The sequence below is a fragment of the Lepus europaeus genome, chromosome 10 (genome assembly GCF_033115175.1).
Source record: "Lepus europaeus isolate LE1 chromosome 10, mLepTim1.pri, whole genome shotgun sequence".
NCBI lineage: Eukaryota > Metazoa > Chordata > Mammalia > Lagomorpha > Leporidae > Lepus > Lepus europaeus.
In genome coordinates, this window is record NC_084836.1 from 6,315,970 (window position 1) to 6,334,814 (window position 18,845).

Below are 18,845 nucleotides of genomic sequence, written 5' to 3' on the forward strand. Positions count from 1 at the left end.
TGGCCACCGTGGCCGGCGCGCTGCACCGAAGGCAGGAGCCAGGTGCTTCTCCTGGTCTCCCATGGGGTGCAGGGCCCAAGCACTTGGGCCATCCTCCACTGCACTCCCGGGCCACAGCAGAGAGCTGGCCTGGAAGAGGGGCAACCGGGACAGAATCCGGCGCCCCGACCAGGACTAGAACCCAGTGTGCCAGCGCCGCAGGCGGAGGATTAGTCTATTGAGCCGTGGCGCTGGCTGCTACATGTCTGGTACCCAAGGCGATCCGGGTAAACAAGCAACTTCCTGAGAACTGGTCTGTTTTAAGCACATGAGCAGAGCCAATGGAGGCTGCAGGCAGAGGCCAACGTGCTCCAAGTGCCTATATCCTGCACCAGCTCACCCCAACCACTTCATACACAACCCCACAATCGTCCCGTGGGGCAAAGGGATAGAAGGTACTGTGTGCATCTTACAGGGAGGAAACAGGCTGTGCCCAAGGACACACAGAAAGGCCAAATTCCAGACCTGGCTTCAAACCGGAACCCCTGGCTGTAGGCCACGCTTGCAGAACGAAGCCAAGGAACCCACTCTCTGTGCCTTTCAGGACTTCCAGAGTAAAGTGCTTCTGCAGATCCGAGAGACAGTCGCAGGAAAAAGCCAGTCCCGACTCACGGTTCAAAAAAGCTCTATTTCCAAAATATACAAACTATTCACAAGGGTCAGCACTGTGGCACCGCGCGTTACACTGCTGCTTGCGATGCCAGCCTCCTGAAGCAGAGCACCAGTTCGAATCCTGGCTACTCTGCTTCTGAGCAGTCCCCTGCCAACGCACCTGGGAAGTGGATGGCGGCCCAGTGCACTTGGGTCTCTGCCACACACTTGGGAGACCTGGATGGAGTTCCTAGAACCTGGCTTCCGCCTGGCCCAGCCCCAGCTGCTGAAGCCATCTGGGAAGTGCACAAGCTGACGGAAGATATGATGTGTGTGTGTCTGTCACTCTGCCTTGCAAATAAACAAACCTTAAAAAAAAAAAAAAAAAAAGGAAACTATTCACAAATCTTTACGGCATGTCCAGGAGTTTCAAGCCTCCCAGTGGGAGGGCAGCTGTTACTCCATTTTGCGGGGCCACGCGGCTTCGGGCCTGGAAGGAACCCCCAGTCGGTCAGCAGTAAACCATGCGGTGGGGTAGGCAGCAGAGGAAGTCCCCCGAAGGCTCTGATGCTCCATGTGCCTTTTTTTAATTTTTTTTTTTTAATTTTTACTTGAAAAGCAGAGAGAGGGAGGCAGAAAGAGATCTTCCACCCGCTGGTTCCCTCTCAAATGCCCACACAGCTGGGACTGGGCCAGGCCAAATCCAGGAGCCCAGGACTCCACGGGGGTGGCGGTTCTCGAGCCATCACCTACCGTCTCTCAAGCCGGGCATTAGCAGAATGCTGGAATCAGAGCAGAGCCGCGACTGGAACCCACGCCACACAGGATGTGGGCATCTTAAGCACTCCGCACACACCTGCCCTTCCGGGGGTTTTCCCTACACTCGGAGCAACACTCAAATTCCTGGTTCCTGCCTCTCGCTTAGACCCTCCTCTCCTGTGACACCCTACCCACACTTATCCTCACACCCATCCACTGCTCTGTGCTTGCTGCTCCTACTGGAGGTCTCGTCTCCCAAAACGCCAAGTGGCTGCTTTATGAGTCTCAGTTCAGATGTCACCTCCTCTGGAGGTCTTCGGCACCCCTTCAGCTACAGCTACACCACACCTCCACACCTCCATCCTAGCCCATGGTCCTTGTAGTACTCCACAGCAGCAATTTTCTTATTTGTCCACTTGTTTGGGCCACTCGCACCCTTCTCAAAGGGCCAGGGTTAGAGTCCTGTGCACAATGGGAGGCAGCACATGATGGCTCAAGCAGTTGGGTCCCTGATACCCACGAGAGACCCAGATCGGGTTCCACACTCCTGGTTTTTGCCTGGTCTAGCCCCAGCTGTTGTAGGCATTTGGGGAGTGAAGTAGCAGATGGAAGATCTTTCACTCTCTGTCATCTCCCTCTCTAATTCTTTCAAATAAATCTTTAAAAAAAAATTTATTCATTTATTTGAAAGGCATAGGTAGAGGGAAAGGGAGAGAGATCTTCCACCCACTGGTTCACTCTCTGAAGCCAGTAGATTCCTCTGGGTCTCCCACATGGGTGCAGGGGACAAGCACTTGGACCATCCTCCACTGCTTTCCCAAGTACCTTAGCAAGGAGCTGGATCAGAAGTGGAGCAGCTGGGACTTGAACCAGTGCCCATATGGGATTCTGGTGTCACAGGCAGCAGCTTTACCCACTATACCACAATGCTGGCCCTCAAATAAATCTTAAAAATTAAAATAATCCATTAGAATATGTGAGTTTTCAAAAATAAAGATTCCTTTGAAAGGCAGAGTTACAGACAGAGAAGGAAGGAGGAAGAGACAGACAGAGAGAGATCTTCCAACCACTAGTTCACAACCCAAATGGCTGCAATGGCCAGGGCTGCACCAGGGTGAAGCCAGGAATCAGGAGCTTCTTCCAAGTCTCTGACATGGGAGCAGGGGCCCAAGCATTTGGGCCATCTTCCATTGCTTTTCCCAAGAGCACTAGCAGGGAGCTGGATCAGAAGTGGAGCAACCAGGACTCAAACCAGTGCCCATACGGGATGCCGGCATCACAAGCCGCAGCTTAACCCCCAGTATCAAAACGCCAGTCCCAAAACACATGTTTTTAAGTGATGCTTGAGAGAGAACTTCTGCAAAAGATGTCAGACTCCTTCAGTCAATTTGCCATCCCAGATTCACATGCAAGAGGTTACCTGATTTCCCCAAAGTCACATGGTCGCATGGACTCAGCACCCCTGCACCTCAAGGCAAAACCAAAATCTATAGTCATATGCACAAAAATAGATATTAAAAATCAGCAAGTGGGGCCGGCGCTGTGGCGTGGCAGGTAAAGCAGTGCCAGCATCCCATACGGCCGCCGGTTCAAGTCCTGACTGCTCCACTTCCAATCCAGCTCTCTGCTGTGGCCTGGAAAAGCAGTAGAAGATGGCCCAAGTCCTTGGGCCCCTGCACCTACATGGGAGACCCGGAGTGTGGTGGAATGAGGTGAAAAGGTCATATCAAGATGGCTGCTGAGGTGAAAAGGTCATGCTAAGATGGCCGCTGACAACAGAAACTGCCTGGGAACAGGCCGTGATTGGATGGTTTCAGAAGAGCCTGACTGGCAACAGCCTGTGATTGGGTGGCTTTGGAAACTGCCTGGCAACAGGCTGTGATTGGTTGGGGCATAGACAGCCCCTTGATCGGATTGGCTGGTCTTGGCTATATAAGCTGTTGTACTAACTGTAATAAAGGAGTCGGCGGGCTGCTCGCCTCAAGCCTGCTTTCACCCGACTCCCGGGGTCTGTGTGTTGACTCGGCGCCTCTTGCCCCTACCACGCTGCTCCTCTCAGAAAGGAACCCACTGCAACATTGTTGAGAAATCAACGGCAACACCTGAGGAAGCTCCTGGCTCCTGGCTTCAGAGGCGCAGCTCTGGCTGGTGCAGCCAACTGGGGAGTGGAACAGTGGATGGAAGACCGACCTCCCTCCCTCCCTCTCTAACTCCAACCTTCAAATAAATAAATCTTAAAAAAAAAAAAAATCCGAAAGTAAACCATACTTTTTAAAATTTTTTATTCATTTGGCCGGTGCCGCAGCTCACTAGGCTAATCCTCCGCCTTGCGGCGCCGGCACACCGGGTTCTAGTCCTGGTTGGGGCACCGGATTCTGTCCCGGTTGCCCCTCTTCCAGGCCAGCTCTTGCTGTGGCCAGGGAGTGCAGTGGAGGATGGCCCAAGTGCTTGGGCCCTGCACCCCATGGGAGACCAGGAGAAGCACCTGGCTCCTGCCATTGGATCAGCGCGGTACGCCGGCCGCAGCGCGCCTACCGCGGCGGCCATTGGAGGGTGAACCAACGGCAAAAGGAAGACCTTTCTCTCTCTCTCACTGTCCACTCTGCCTGTCAAAAAATTTTAAAAAATAAAATAAAATAAATTTTTTATTTATTTGAGAGGTAGAGTTACAGACAGTAAAAGGGAGAAACAAGGAGAAAGGTCTTCCTTCTGTTGGTTCACTCCCCAGATGGCCACAATGGCCGGAGCTGTGTCAATCCAGGCCACAGAAGAGAGCTGGATCGGAAGAGGGGCAGCCGGGACTAGAACCAGCGCACATATGGGATGCTGGCGCCACAGGCAGAGGATTAACCTACTGCACCACAGAGCCAGCCGCAAACAATGACTTTTCAAAAACAAAAAAACCTCACCTCCCATCTCCTCCACTTTGTTCCTAATCTTACTACTTGGTAGCAGGTGATATCAAACAATAGTAAACTTTCAACTTGGCACTGTTCTCAAGTTACAGAGCATCAGCGGTGCCTGGGTCACTGACTTCATGCCAAAAGGAAGCAACAGGTGCCAGCTGTGAAGCCCTCGGGCTTGGGAATCAGAAATAGGCAGAATCAAATCTGCCAACAACCAGCGAGAAGGCTTGAGCAATCTGAACAATTACACAGGACTACTGTGTGCGGGCTCTGAATACAACTGATACACTGCTGTGTAGGAACCTTACAGGGGAGGAAGCGGACCTAGAGGGTGAGCGTCCTGCTGAAAGTCCCAGTTACTGAGCAGGAACTCAATCCTGGCAACCAGCTGCCAGAGGCCACGCTCAAAGCTGTGACACCACGCTTCCTCTGATGTTTCTTCATCTTTAAAACAGAGCTGATAGATGTGCCTCATCTCACAGGGTCTAGTAAGGGCACTGGCACACAGTAAGGTCAATGTCAGCCATTGACCTTGGTAGTAGTAACAGCCAATATCCCATCTTCTGCCTTCACCTTTGGTCCAGCCACCGGGGCACAAGGCTCTCTGGAGAATATATCAGAACATAGCGGAAGGGGTGGGCACTGTGGCTCAGTGTCAGTGGGCCAAGCTGCCCTTGAGACTCCCATATTCCACATCACGGTGCTGATTTGAGTCCTGGCTCCTCTGACTCTGATCCAGTTTCCTGCTCACAGGCCTGGGAGGCAGAGATGATGGCCCGAGCACTTGGGTCCCTGCCACCCATGTGGGAGACCTAGATGGAGTTCTTGGCTCCTGGCTTCAGCCTGGCCCAGTCCTGGCCATTGCAGCCATTTGGGGAGTGAACCAGCAGCTGGAGGATTTCTCTGTCTAAGATTAAAAAAAAAAAAATTGGAATACATGATGGCCATAAATACATTCTACTTGCTCATCACTCTGCAACAGTCCATGTACTCAGTAAACATTTTTTTAACGATGATAAGCCCATGTGATAACTGGGATTCAGAAAATAACCTGCTCAAGGTCACAGGTCAGGGCGAACACACATTACAGTCCAGATCACTTTTCAGTTCAAAAACGCAATATTATTCCTTTCTTCCAAGCTTAACAAACCAGGTATCCTATCAAGTAACTGCCTGAGAGCCGGCACTGCAATGCCAACATCCCACATTCGAGAGCCAGTTTGAATCCCAGGTGCTCTGCTTCCGATAGTGAACACTGGAAGGCAGAAGACGGCCCAGGACGTGGGCCCCTGCAGCCCATTTGGGAGACCAGGATGGGGTTCCTGGCTCTTGGCTTCTGGCTTCAGCCTGGCCCAGACCTAGTTGTTCGAGCCACTTGGGAAGTGAACCAATGGGTGGAAGCTCTCTCTCCTGTCTCGTTCTGTTGCTTTTTTGAATAAATAATATATATCTTTTAAAAAAATCACAAGTAAATAAATCTCTAAAAAAAATCTTGACTCCATTAGATCAAACTATTTCTACATCAATAACCTGGAGAGTCGCGAGACCTGGAGAGATAATTCAGTTCAGATCTCTCGCCTCTGCTCAGAATTTGAGACCAAAAGTATTTAAAATAAATGATTTTCCTGTAAGCCATATGGTTTAAAACTTAAGCAGTGCGATGAAAAGTGACACAATGCTTCCTGAGGGTACAGCATTTAACTTCTTTATTAATTCTACAAAGCTGTGCTGTTTGATCCAAAGACTCACAAAGCTGACGGTTAAAAGTTTAACAGAAAATGTCTACAGACACTCGCTTTCTTAATTTTTATTAACAAAACACACATTTTGACATTGAACTTTGGAATGCGTCAAGTTAGGAGTGAGAGGGCGTGTGGCAGACACAGCTTTCCGGATGGCTCCTAACAGAGCCCTCAAGGTCAGACTGCTCAGTCCCCTTAGCTTTCTACCTAGGATTTGAAAAGCAACTAATTCTGAGCTCAGACGCGCCATTCCGTAGTCTGGCAGGTGCAAATGACCGCCCCCCACAGCTCCGTGAGAGCAGGCTGACCAGGAGCAGAGGGTCGGCTTCCCCTTGCCATCCAGCGAGCAGATCAACCCACTTCTGTCTCACGGGTGAGTATACGAATCGACCAGGATACAACAGCCCTGCAGGCTGGTGCCAAGCCGAGGGACTGCCAGCGCCGAGACTACGCGCTACCCCCGGCAGCGGGAGAAGCCGCTCGAATTCGCGGCTGCACGTTCGGCAGGGTCCCCAGAAATGGACTAAGGGGACTAGAGCTTCCTCTCCAGCCTCGAAGCCCGGCAACCGTGGACGCACTCGGCTCGCAGGCCCCCGCGGCGGAGCGGGGAGCGAGGGCGGCGGGCACCGGGCCTCGGGCGCTCACCAACCACTGCGCCCCCAAGTCACCTTGCCCTCACCTTGAGAAACGGGAAGTCACCCCACGGCGGCGAGGGCTGCCGACCTCGGAAAGGGGGAGAAGGTGTCTCCACTCTGCACCGGGCCGCCCTCACTGGACCCACGCTGCCTAGCGGGCGGGGAGGGACTGACTCGGCCCGGGGACGCCTTGACCTAGGGCACTGGGGGAGCGGGCACCGACTTACGCCCGCAACCCGGACGGGCACGCGAAAAGTCAGGCCGAAGACGCGCCCGCCTCGCCTTGCCTCGCCCACTGCCGCGGGCAAAGCAGGAAGCACCCCGCCCCTGTGAACCCACAGGGCCCTGAGCTCTCTCACCTGCAGCCGGGTCACCAGTAGGCTGTAAGGCGCCATTTTGTGCACTGACAAAGATGAGGTCGCGTGAAAGTGACGTGCCACCGGGCTCATTTATAGCCTATGGCCAGGGGCGTGGCCTGAAGAGCGACGCGTCATGGTGGAGGCGGGGCTTTCCTAGGGGGCGCCAAAGTGCTGCCAGCGCAGTGGGCGGAGCTCAGGGATGAGAAACGGACACGTGAAAGGAAGATATGCCTCAAAGTACGTACGGATACGGCAAACTAAAAACCGAAATAAAAAACTTGCATAATTAAACACCGCGAACAAAGATGTTGTATCCAAGAGCAAATTTAGGTTATCTCTGCCATCCAAATCTGGGAGGCTTTTTTTTACTTGAAGACTTACATGAACCTACCAGGACCTAGCCTCCCGCAGCTCCAGAAACTCTCGCGAGAGCGAGCGAGATTCGGTGCAGCTTGTACTTGCTGATGGAAGCCTCGACGACCAATCACGGCGACCTGAAGGCAGGAACAAGATGGGGGTAAAGGGCGGGCGGAAGTTCCCGGAGCTTCCGGTGGCGAGCTTGGGTCGCGGCTATGGCCAAACATCATCCGGACTTGATCTTCTGCCGCAAGCAGGCCGGTGTAGGTGAGACAGCGCCTCGCCCTCGGCTGCCTGGGTAGGGGGAGCAGTTCGAGCGGGGGGCCCGGGGACTCCCTCTTCATCCTTAGGGTGCTCCCTCGGAGGAGCCCCGCTTCCCGCCTCGACTGTCGCGCCAGTGCGTGGCCTGTGCCGGGGCCCGCCGGGCGCACGTGCTGGGAGTCGGATCAGGCGGCCAGGGTGTGTGGCCGGGCGCGGGCGCCGGGCGCTTCGGTTCAGATCGAAGTCCGTAGTGAGGCAACGGCCATCCCGCGGGGCCCTGCTGCCCTCGCCCCCGCCCCGACGCCCAGCCCCGGGAGTTCCTCTGGATCAAAGCCTTCGTGCTAATGCTGTTTGCGTTTCTCTTGCAGCCATCGGAAGACTGTGTGAGAAATGTGAGTGGAACACGCCTTCCGCCCCCCAACACCCAGGTTCCCGTGGCCGCAGGGGGCTTCGGGGGGATGTGCCTGGGGGCGCGCGAACACCGAACCTCCGCCCTCCCGCTGCTCCACGCTCACCTGCGTGCTGTACTTTCAGCTTGGGGGAGATCTGTAGGCTCTGGAGGGGAGGTCCCAGAGCCGTGTGGCCCCGCCCCGTACACTCAGCTCCTGGCCTCCCTGGAGCGGCTCTCGGGGCCTGATAGGTGTTCGTTGGCCACTTTTTATTGTTGTTATTAGTAGTAGTAGTATTACCTGTGGAGGAGATGTAAATGGACGCCGAGAGAGCCCGGTGTGGGGAGGCCGGCGTAGACGGAGGCTGAGGTACTCAGCAGGGAGCGTGACTCGGTTCTCTGCTTACAGGTGACGGCAAGTGTGTGATCTGTGACTCCTACGTGCGTCCCTGCACCCTGGTGCGCATCTGTGACGAATGCAACTACGGCTCCTACCAGGGGCGCTGTGTGATCTGCGGGGGCCCCGGGGTCTCCGACGCCTACTACTGCAAGGAGTGCACCATCCAGGAGAAGGACGTGAGTGTCTGGGCTTTGCTCTTGAGCCTCCCAAGGCTTCGCCGCCCACAGCAGTCTCCTCTGGCCCGTGGAGGTCACTGTGTTCAGCTGGTCGCCTGGGTTGTAATAGCTTCACGTTCTCTGAGCCAGGCTGGGTGTAGTCCGCGAAAAGGCAGCTCTTTTGGATCAAAGACAGAAGTGCAACAGAAGCAAATCCTGTGGACACCAGCAGTTTGGGAGCGCCGTCTCCTTGCTCTGGTGTCTGCTTGTTCGTACGCAGAAGCAGCGTCCTGCACTTGCTAAGTCCTAGCACAGCGCATGGTGTGCATTAACTACGCGGTGTTTTTCTTGGATCGATCATGACTGTCTGGTGATGTGATAACAGCATTGATGTGGAGGCAGTTCAGGTTGGTTTGTTGTTTAAGGAATAAGACTTTTTTTTTTTTTTAAAGGCAGAATGACAGAGAGGGAGAGAGATCTGCTGGTTCACTCCCCAAATGCATGCAACAGCTGGTGCTGGGCCAGGCTGAAGCCAGGGACTTGAAGCTCCACCTGGGTCGCCCACATCGGTGACAGGCACCCAGGTACTTGGGCTGTTGCTGCTTTCCCAGGCGCATTCACAGGGAGTTGGGTCAGAAGTGAAGCAGCCAGGATATGAGCCTGCGCTCCAATGTGGGATAGCAGTGTTGTAAGCAACAGCTTAATACACTGTGCCCATGGGATGGTTCAAGTTGATTTCAGCTTTAAGTAGCTAAGGAATGAATGCTGTGGCCAGTGCTGTGGTGTAGCCAGTAAAGCTGCCACCTGCGGAGCTGGCATCCCATATGGGTGCTGGTTCGATTTGGCTGCTCCACTTCCAATCCAGCTCCCTGCTAATGTGCCTGGGAAAGCAGCAGAAGATGGCCCAGGTGCTTGGGCCCCTGCACCCACATGGGAGACCTGGAAGCAGCTCCTGGCTCCTGGCTTCAGACCAGCCCAGCTCCAGCCATTTGGGAAGTGAACAAGCAGATGAAATGTTTCTCTCTAACTCGGACTTTAGATAAATATGTAAATGGGTGTGCGTGTAGGAGTGAACGCTGTTGTTGGTTTAATACTGCAGAATTGATTGCACATCTACCTTGATATTACGTGGCGGCAGTGGTTAGGTCTCTGACTCACTGAGCCAGACGCCAGGGAAAGGCCTTGTGGGTCAGCGCCAAAGGCAAGTTCTGTCCTTTATATTTAGAATGGTACTGGCAACAGGGCTCTTACTGATAGAAACCCACGAATCTGCTTCTTCTCAAGACGAAAGCAGCGGGGATTGTGCGGCAGGTTAAGCCACATTCCATATCAGAACGCCATTTGGAATCCTGACTGCTCCACTTTTAAATAAACAAAAATCATTATTCACTTATTTGAAAGTCAGAGTTAGAGAGATCTTTCACCCAGTGGTTCACTCCCCAGATGGCCAAAATGGACAGGGCTGAGCCAGGCCAGAGCCAGGAGTTTCATCCTGGTCTCCCATGTGGGTGGCAGGGCCACAAGCACTTGGGCCATCTCCTGCTGCTTTTCCCCATCCATTAGCGGGGACCCTGGATTGGACGTGATCCAGGACACCAGCACTGCAGGTGGCAGTTTTCCTGCTACACCACAGCACCAGCCCCCCAGGATCCTTTCTTACACCATCAAATCATGTGTTGTTTATGGAGATGAGAAAGGCTGTAATTGAAGTGTCGGACTCCATTTCAGTTGGTGATTTGCACATTTTCCTGTCCTCGACCCTGATCTGCATTTACCTTTGACTTTCAAATCATGTTCCTCTTTCTGAAAATGAGGCCGTAGTCCACCAGCTGGATTATGCTGCTTCAGAGAACGGATCTGGATTTGATTTGTGTATTTGTCTCTCCTTTTCACTGGGTGTTTTTTGTTTCTGTTTTTTTTTTAAGATTTATTTATTTTCATTTGAAAGTCAGAGTTACACACATACAGAAGGAGAATCAGAGAGAGAGAGAGAGAGGTCTTCCATTCACTGGCTCACTCCCCAACTGGCCGCAACAGCTGGAGCTGGGCTGATCTGATGCCAGGAGCTTCTTCCAGATCTCCCACATGGGAGCACGGGCCCAAGCACTTGGGCTATTTTCCACTGTTTTCCCAGACCATAGCAGAGAGCTGGATTGGAAGTGGAGCAGCCGGGTCTCGAACCGGCACCCATATGGGATCCGGCACTGCAGTTAGTGGCTTTACCTGCTATGCCACAGCGCCAACCCCGATTCCCTGGGTCTTGCTACAGTGCCTGAGAGGTAGTATGACCGCAGTATACATGGGTTGATGCTGGCCCTATAAATTATCCATAGGAGTCCCCTTCCGGGGTGTCTGATACCTGGTGTTTGGTAATTACAGTCTGTAAGCAGTAAAATCATGGTAAGGTGAACAATGAGAAGAGTACAGACAGTTCTTACACTAGCTAGAGTGCAGTTAAGGACATTTTCTTGAGCTTTTGCATGGTTATAACTATAGAGTTCTTATCTGGCATAGGATTGCAACTAGAGCATGCGTAATAGAGGTTCGTTGCTGTCTGGCTGCTCTGCGCGTGATGGGCGACCTGATCCCCCGGCTGCCCAGGCCTCTCTGTCCCCGAGGATCCCGACGTCACTCCCTTACTTTACATTACATGGCAGTGTTCTGAGGCTATTTGAGATGGGCCTGGCTCACGTTTGCTTCGCAGTTTCCAGGGAACACGAGCAGTCCAGTGACATGATCCCGCCTCTCAGCCTTCCAGATCCTCGTGGAGATTAATGCCTAGGGCTTTTTCCTGTGCAGAAACCTGCGAGCAGAGCAGCCCCTTTACTGTTCTCTTCTTGCAGCTTGCATAATTTATAAGGTAATCAGGCCAGTAGGCTAAGCTGGGCGCTCTCATTTAGAGTTTTTCAAAGCCACTGGAATAAGCAGGAGTCGAGCACAGCAGCTGTGCGTGTTGCTGCCGGGGTTCTCGCTGGCAGTGCCTTGCGGGGCAGCGCCACTTCGGTCCCCTGACCATGACTCCTGCACTCCTTGAGCGTCTCTTTGTCCTCACTCCTTCCAACCAGAACGTGAGGAAAGGAGCAGTAACGGATGGGACTCGTGCTGCGTGTAGCGCAGGTGAGAGGGCCGAGGCTTAGCGAGGGTCGAGAACTTGCTCCAGGGTCACGGGCCCAGGAAGCTGCAGATCCGGGATCGGAACCTAGGTCTGTTTGACTCCATATGTCTCAACCATTTTTCATATTGCCCACTTACAGAGAAACATTGGACTTTTCAGAAACTTTTTTCTTTGTAAGAGACAGAGAGCTCCCATCTGCTGGTTCACTCCCCAAATGCCTGCAGTGACCAGTCCTCAGCCAAGATCAAGGCCAGGAACCAGGAACCCAATCCAGGTCTCATCCATGGGTGACAAGGGCCCAGTCACTTCAGCCCTTACTGCTGCCTCTCAGGGTCTGCATTAGCAAAAAGCTGGAGCCAGTCATGGAACCCAGGGATGCAAGTCTCTTAACCAGCATTGTAATCTAAATGTCTGCCCCTGAATCTTACCTTAAACTGATTAAATTGGCTCTGACACAGAGGGGCGGAGTAGATTCTGTTGGGCAGAGTGAGCTTCAGATGGTCGATCACCATAACCTCCAAGATGTTCTTGCCCGTTTGTGGGCAGTGTCCTGGTGGAAGATACCTGGTCTCGCTCAGAGCAGTTAACCCTGACCATCTGCTGGGTGCCTTCCCTGCTTGCTGCTGGACCTGTGTGTACTCTTATTTACATGGAAAGCAGGACACTCCGATGCAAAAAAACACTTGAAATTTTTCAAAGTTAACTCACAGATTTGCCATTCTTTTCAACTTCCTGAGCCGTAAGTAAAGACTGCAGGACATAGGCCACCCCGGCTCGGTCACAGGTGCCTTTAGTCTTCTCAGCTCTCCTGCGGGAGGCTTTGGCCCTCAGCGACCGGCTGCTGACCGGCCCTGGGGGGTGTCCGCTGGACGTTGTAACGGCCCCGCTGCCCCGCAGCCGTGACGGAAGCATCTCCGGCATTGTTGGCGGCATTCACCCGTGTCTGCTCACGGCCAAGTCCACGGTTTATCAAGGTTGACATTTGGGCAGAGGCTCTGGCTCCTCTGGTTTTTTCTGAAGATTCATTTATCGGTTGTTTGTTTATTTGAAACTGGCTTTGTTTCTCTTTCTGTTTGTGTGGTTTGAATGGCCTTTATTGGTTACCACACGAAATGAAACCGAGCAGGGGATATGACAGCTCCTGCCCCTGGGGAGGCATCCGAGACTTGCTCACTGCCCTCCCCCTCCACTGGTATACTCCCCAAGTGGCCAGGGCTGGGCCAGGCCAAAGCCGAGACTAGAACCTCATCAGGTTTCCCACACGGGTGGCAGGGGCCCAGGGACTTGGGCCATCTTCACTGCTTACCCAGCTGGATTAGCAGGGAGCCGGATTGGAAGTGGAACATCCAAGACTCAAAATGGTGTCGTGTAGGAGCGCTGCAGGCTGAGTGGTAGACAGTGGTGATGGCTCAAGTAGTGGAGTCCCTGCTACCCACGTGGGAGACCTGAATTCCTGGCTTTGGGTCAGCCCTGGCTTTTGCAGGCGTTTGGGGCATGAACTAGTAGATGGGAGTGTTCGCTGTCTTCCTCCCAAATTAAAAAACAAGGGGCCAGGGCCTGCAATGCCGGTATCGCTCATCAGTGCTGGTTCAGGTCCCAGCTGCTTCACTTCCCACCCAGCTCTCTGCCATGGCCCGGAGAGGCAGCAGAAGATTGGCCAAGTCCTTGGCCCCTGCATCCATGTGGGAGACCGGGAAGAAGCTCCTGGCTTCTGGCTTTAGATCAGCGCAGCTCTAACCATTACAGCCAATTGGGGAGTGAACCAGCAGATGGAAGGCCTCTCTCTCTGCCTCTCCCTCTCTCTCTGTAACTCTGACTTTAAAATAAATAAATAAGTAACCGAAAAAACAAGTGTTCGGCACCAGAGCCTGCCACCTTAGCTTAAGCTCAGTAAGCGTGGGAAATGGGTCCGTCACGTGGTGCCTCCCAGGAGTCTCGACTTTGCAGACGACCTGATGCAGTTCTCGTGCACCGTGTGAGGAGGGGAGGTCCACAGCCGCACCGATCGGCGACACAGCCAGACTGTGCAGTCTCACACACCTCTGCAGAACGAAGAACACGGTCATGTTGCCGGCCTCAGGCAGGAGAGGCAGCAGGTTCCTCGTTTCCACGAGGACTTGGATGACACATTGCAGAGCTTATTTGAGTTTACCTACAACCCACTGAAGGACTGGCTCCCTTGGTACACCAGGCTCGATAGGACTTCGTGTGGCACGCGCCACAGGTGTCCTGAAATACCACTCCAAGTTACTGTGGGCTTTGTGCATTTTTCAGAAATATGCCAATCCCCAGAAGAAAAAATCGGCTAAATGAAAAATGAGATAGCTGGGGCCAGCATTCTGGCACAGTGGATAAACCTGCCTCCTACGAGGCTGGCTGCTCCATTTCCAATCCAGCTCCCTGCTGAAGCTCCTGGGTCCTGGCTTCGGCCTGGCACAACCACAGCCATTGTGGCCATTTGGGGAGTGAACCAGCGGATAGATGATAAGTCTTTTAAAAGAAAAGGTCTTGGGGCCAGTGCTGTGGTGCAGTGGGTAAAGTTGCTGACTGCAATGCTGGCATCCCATATGGACGCTGGTTCGAGTCCTGGCTGCTCCACTTCCGATCCAGCTCTCTGCTCTGGCCTGGGAAAGCAGTAGAAAATGATTCAAGGCCGGCGCCGTGGCTCAACAGGCTAATCCTCCGCCTTGCGGCGCCGGCACACCGGGTTCTAGTCCCGGTCGGGGCACCGATCCTGTCCCGGTTGCCCCTCTTCCAGGCCAGCTCTCTGCTGTGGCCAGGGAGTGCAGTGGAGGATAGCCCAAGTGTTTGGGCTCTGCACCCCATGGGAGACCAGGATAAGCACCTGGCTCCTGCCATCGGAACAGCGCGGTGCGCCGGCCGCAGCGCGCTACCGCGGCGGCCATTGGAGGGTGAACCAACGGCAAAAGGAAGACCTTTCTCTCTGTCTCTCTCTCACTGTCCACTCTGCCTGTCAAAAAAAAAAAAAAAAAAGAAAGAAAAAAAAGAAAATGATTCAAGTCCTTGGGCCCCTGCCCCATGTGGGAGACCCAGAAGAAGCTCCTGGCTCCAGATCAGTACAGCTCCGACCACTGCAGCCAATTGAGGAGTGAACTAGTGGATGAAAGACCTCTCTCTCTCTTCATCTCCTCTCTGTGTGTAACTATGACTTTCAAATAAATAAATAAATAAATAATCTTTTTTTTTTTTTTAAAGTCTTAAAAGATAGTGCTGTTGATCTGTTTTGCTTGTTTTTCCTAGGGTTTATTTATTTATTTGAAAGGCAGAGTTACAAAAAGGGAGAGAGATCTTCTATTCAGGAGCCAGAAACTCCATCCTGGTCTCCCACTTGGGTACTAGGGCCCAAGTACCTAGGCTGTCTGCTGCTTTCCCAGGCACGGTTCCTATGGGATGCCAGTGTTGTAGGCAGCAGCTTGACCTGCTGTGCCAGCACTGGTTGATCTGAACCTCCCGTTTGAAGGAGATACGGGTATTTGGACAGATGCAAAACTATGTATTGCCCTCTGAATGATGGAGGAGGTGCTTAGCTTTTGTTCTTCCTTAAGTGTATGTCTCTTTTTTGTTTTTAATTAATTTATTTATTTGAAAGGCAAAGGGACAGAAAAAGATCTCCCACCTGACAGTTAACCCCCCAGTGCCCCTGACAGCCAGTGCTGGGCCAGGCTGAAGCCAGGAGCCAGAACTCCACCCATACATCCCGCAGAGGTTTCAGGAGCCCAGTTACTTGGGCCTTTCTCTGAGCATAACAGGAAGCCGGATCCAAAGCAGAGTGGCAGGGATGTGGGACGCGGACATCTCAGGCGGCACTTACCTGGCTGTGCCAGAACACCTGCCCTGAAATCTCGGAAACTTAACCGCTTCTTCATTCTGTTTTGCAGAGAGATGGGTGCCCCAAGATTGTCAACTTGGGGAGCTCTAAGACAGATCTCTTCTATGAACGCAAAAAATACGGCTTTAAGAAGAGGTGATTGGTGGGTGTCTCCTTCCTTCCCCCACCAAGCTGCCGCAACTACCAGAAGAAACACCTAGGACCCCAGCAGGAGGGAGCCCAGCCCGAGCACCACCAGAACTGCCTGCGAGCATCCACCACCTTGCCGCTCTCCCTCTCCCTCTCCCGGGGTCGGGTAGACGGAAAGGGTTCTTCACAGCTCCTGGCTGACTTATGGGGGGGGGGGGTGATCGTGAATTCAGGAAAGGCCCTGTTCCCCACGTTGATGTGTTATGTCTACACCGAGAGCTACACAGGCCTGGACCATTTCAGCCTTGAGGCGTTGACACAAGCGCCCCGTGGTGAAAAGCCTGTGCCCGCAGCAGCTCTAAAGGCGGATGTCCACGTGGCCCTCGGCCGGCGGCGGCGCTCACGGCCGTGCTGGGTGTTCCATTTTGCAGTGCCTGCAGGTGGTGCGGGCTTCATGTTTTCTAGGATGTTGGAAACCCTTCCTGTTGCTGTTACATCAATAAAGTTGGTGTTTATTTTCTGGTATTCAGTCACCTTCAGCCTTTAACTTCTTAAAAATGTGTCTACTGGGGCTGGTGTTGGGGCCAGTGTTGTGGTGTAACAGGTTAAGCCACCATCTGCAACACCAGCATCCCATATGGGTGCCAGTCCGAGTCTCAGCTGCTCCACTTTCTCTCTTTTTTTTTTTTTTTTTCTTTTTTTAAGATTTATTTAGTTTAAAGGCAATCACAGAAAGGCAGAAACAGAAAGAGAAGTCTTCCATCTGCTGGTTCACTCCCCAGATGGCTGCAACGGCTGGAGCTGAGCCAGGAGCAGAATTCTTCCTGGTCTCCCACATGGGCACAGGGGCCCAAGCACTTCAGCCATGTTCCATGGCTTTCCCAGGCCATAGCAGAGAGCTGGATTGGAAGTAGAGCAGCTGGGACTTGAACCAGTACTCATATGGGATGCTGGCTCTGCAGGCCAGGGCTTTAACCCACTGTGCCGGTCCCATCCACTTTCAGTCCAGCTCCTTACTAATGTACCTGGGAAAGCAGTGGAAGATGGCCCAAGTGCTTAGATTCCTGCCATCCACATGGGAGTTCTGGCTCTTGGCTTCTGCCTGGCCCAGCCTCGGCCATTGCAGCCATTTGGGGAGTGAACCAGTGGTTGGTAGATCTCTCCTTCTTTCTGACTTGTAAAAGACATCTCCCGGCCGGCACCGCGGCTCACTAGGCTAATCCTCCACCTGTGGCGCCGGCACCCCGGGGTGCTAGTCCCGGTCAGGGTGCCGGTTCTGTCCCGGTTGCCCCTCTTCCAGTCCAGCTCTCTGCTGTGGCCCAGGAGTGCAGTGGAGGATGGCCCAGATCCTTGGGCCCTGCACCCGCATGGGAGACCAGGAGGAGGCACCTGGCTCCTGGCTTCCGATCAGTGCGATGCGCCAGCCACAGTGCACCGGCCGCGGTGGCCATTGGAGTGTGAACCAATGGCAAAAGGAAGACCTTTGTCTCTCTCACTGTCCACTCTGCCTGTCAACAAATAAAAAATTAAAAAAAAAAAAAAAGACATCTCCCATGTGGTGGACCAGGCTGGGCCAAGCCTCTGAAGCTGGAGCCAGAAGTTCAACCAGGTCCCCGGCCTGGTAACAGGGACTCAATTACTAGAGCCATCACCACTGTTTACCAGGGTATGCCAGCCGAAATTAGGACCTGCATTTAGATACCAAACCCAAGCACTCCAGTGTAGGACACAGGTGTCGACCAGCATCTTAACCATGAGGCCAAATGCCTGCCCCACCCATTAAATCTGGAAACTTCTTTGTCACCTAGGAATTTGTGACTCAAAATAGAGGTAGTAGGGTTCATTAAGCAACTTGTACCCTTACCACCACCGGGAGGAATCGAAAACCACCCATACCTTTCATTGTTCATAAACCGAAGTCATTTTTAGAAACTTTTCCTTCCTGTGCAACCTGGATTTTGAACTGATGAGATGGCTTACAGTTACGGTGTCAAGAGACTATTTCAGATTTTGAGTGGGGAGGACCCAACGTCTGCTGTGTTTTTATGAAGTGCATAGATCCATGCTTTCAGGGTGCGCTTCATTTTGGGATTCACAGACTGAGGACAAGGCCAGACATCTCTTGCCCTAACCTGACAGTCATCCCTGCCAGCTGAGGTGGTAAGTAGGTTATCCTGCAGGGACACCCAGTCCGGTAGGTCTTTGGAAACATATGAAACAGGTGTCAGGTCCAGAGGAGTCCAGAGGCTTGGCCCAAGTTTATATTGCCGTTCAGTGGCAAAGCCAGGGGAACAAATTCAGACCTTTTCGTCCAAGGTTTTGGTTTGGGTCAACAAAACTTACTTATGATGTAAGGAGCTCTCAAAACTGAATTTGGAGGATCTCTGCCTTCAAGGAATTGAATAAGAGGGCTAACCAAGTTCCAGCATACCCTAGAGGAAGCTCAGAAGAAGGGCTCCTGACCGGCCTCGGAGGGCTTGGGAGGGTCACAGCCAATCGGGCTGAAGCTGACCCTCAGCTCCGCCAGTCCTCGGCTCCCTGTTCTCCATACCCCGGCCACAGGGCTTCTCCCTCCCTGCCTCAGTGATTCTCGTTGTGCTGTTGTTTTTAACCCATTGGTCTGCGATGATGCTCACCGCCTTTGCTCTAAGATGTCTATTCTGGCTTCAGGAGGCTTTGGCCAAGGATTCTTTAATGAGCGTCTCCAGCCAGCGATCTCCCCCATGTGTTCTCTGAGCTTTTAGTATTGGGTACTGTCACCTCCTAGGCTGCGTTCCCAGCCGGTAGCAGGTATGCCATAGGAATGAAGTCAAGGAAACTGGATAACAGTGAGCTTTAAAGGCCATGTGGGAAGCTTCAGGCCACAGGGTGAGGAGGGCAGGCAGCAGGGTGATTGTGCGGGGAGCTCAGGGCAGCTCCAGAGCATCAGGTGGGGGTTATGCTGTGTCAAAGGCAGTGCAGGGGCCAGCACTGCGGCGCAGCAGATTAACACCCTGGCCTGAAGCGCCAGCATCCCGTACGGTCGCCAGTTCTAGTCCCGGCTGCTCCACTTCCGATCCAGCTCTCTGCTATGGCCTGGAAAAGCAGCAGAAGATGGCCCAAGTGCTTGGGCCCCTGTACCTGCATGGGAGACCCAGAAGAAGCTCCTGGCTCCTGGCT

General features: G+C 53.2%; 2 protein-coding genes across 2 annotated transcripts in view; one reads left to right on the top strand and one right to left on the bottom strand.

Annotated features, from left to right (window-relative positions):
* Positions 1 to 7,133, bottom strand: part of ACO2 (aconitase 2) — a 43,978-nt gene extending 36,845 nt beyond the window's left edge. The window contains exon 1 of the mRNA XM_062202776.1: positions 7,032 to 7,133. Coding sequence (XP_062058760.1) covers positions 7,032 to 7,121 — 90 coding nt within the window. The 5' untranslated portion in view covers positions 7,122 to 7,133. The remainder of the gene's footprint in view (positions 1 to 7,031) is intronic.
* A 417-nt stretch (positions 7,134 to 7,550) lies between these two features.
* PHF5A (PHD finger protein 5A) lies at positions 7,551 to 16,211 on the top strand. The gene is made up of 4 exons (XM_062202780.1): positions 7,551 to 7,655; positions 8,018 to 8,041; positions 8,447 to 8,613; positions 15,607 to 16,211. The coding sequence occupies exons 1-4, from the start codon at positions 7,604 to 7,606 to the stop codon at positions 15,694 to 15,696; spliced, it is 333 nt and encodes a 110-aa protein (XP_062058764.1). The 5' UTR covers positions 7,551 to 7,603; the 3' UTR covers positions 15,697 to 16,211.
* The last annotated feature ends 2,634 nt before the right edge of the window (positions 16,212 to 18,845 follow it).

Bases quoted from the DNA above. Each gene is read 5' to 3' on its own strand.
- PHF5A (XM_062202780.1), top strand. From the start codon at position 7,604: ATGGCCAAACATCATCCGGACTTGATCTTCTGCCGCAAGCAGGCCGGT. The intron at 7,656-8,017 runs GTGAGACAGCGC...TTTCTCTTGCAG, and splicing joins CCGCAAGCAGGCCGGTGTAG to CCATCGGAAGACTGTGTGAG. The intron at 8,042-8,446 runs GTGAGTGGAACA...CTCTGCTTACAG, and splicing joins CGGAAGACTGTGTGAGAAAT to GTGACGGCAAGTGTGTGATC.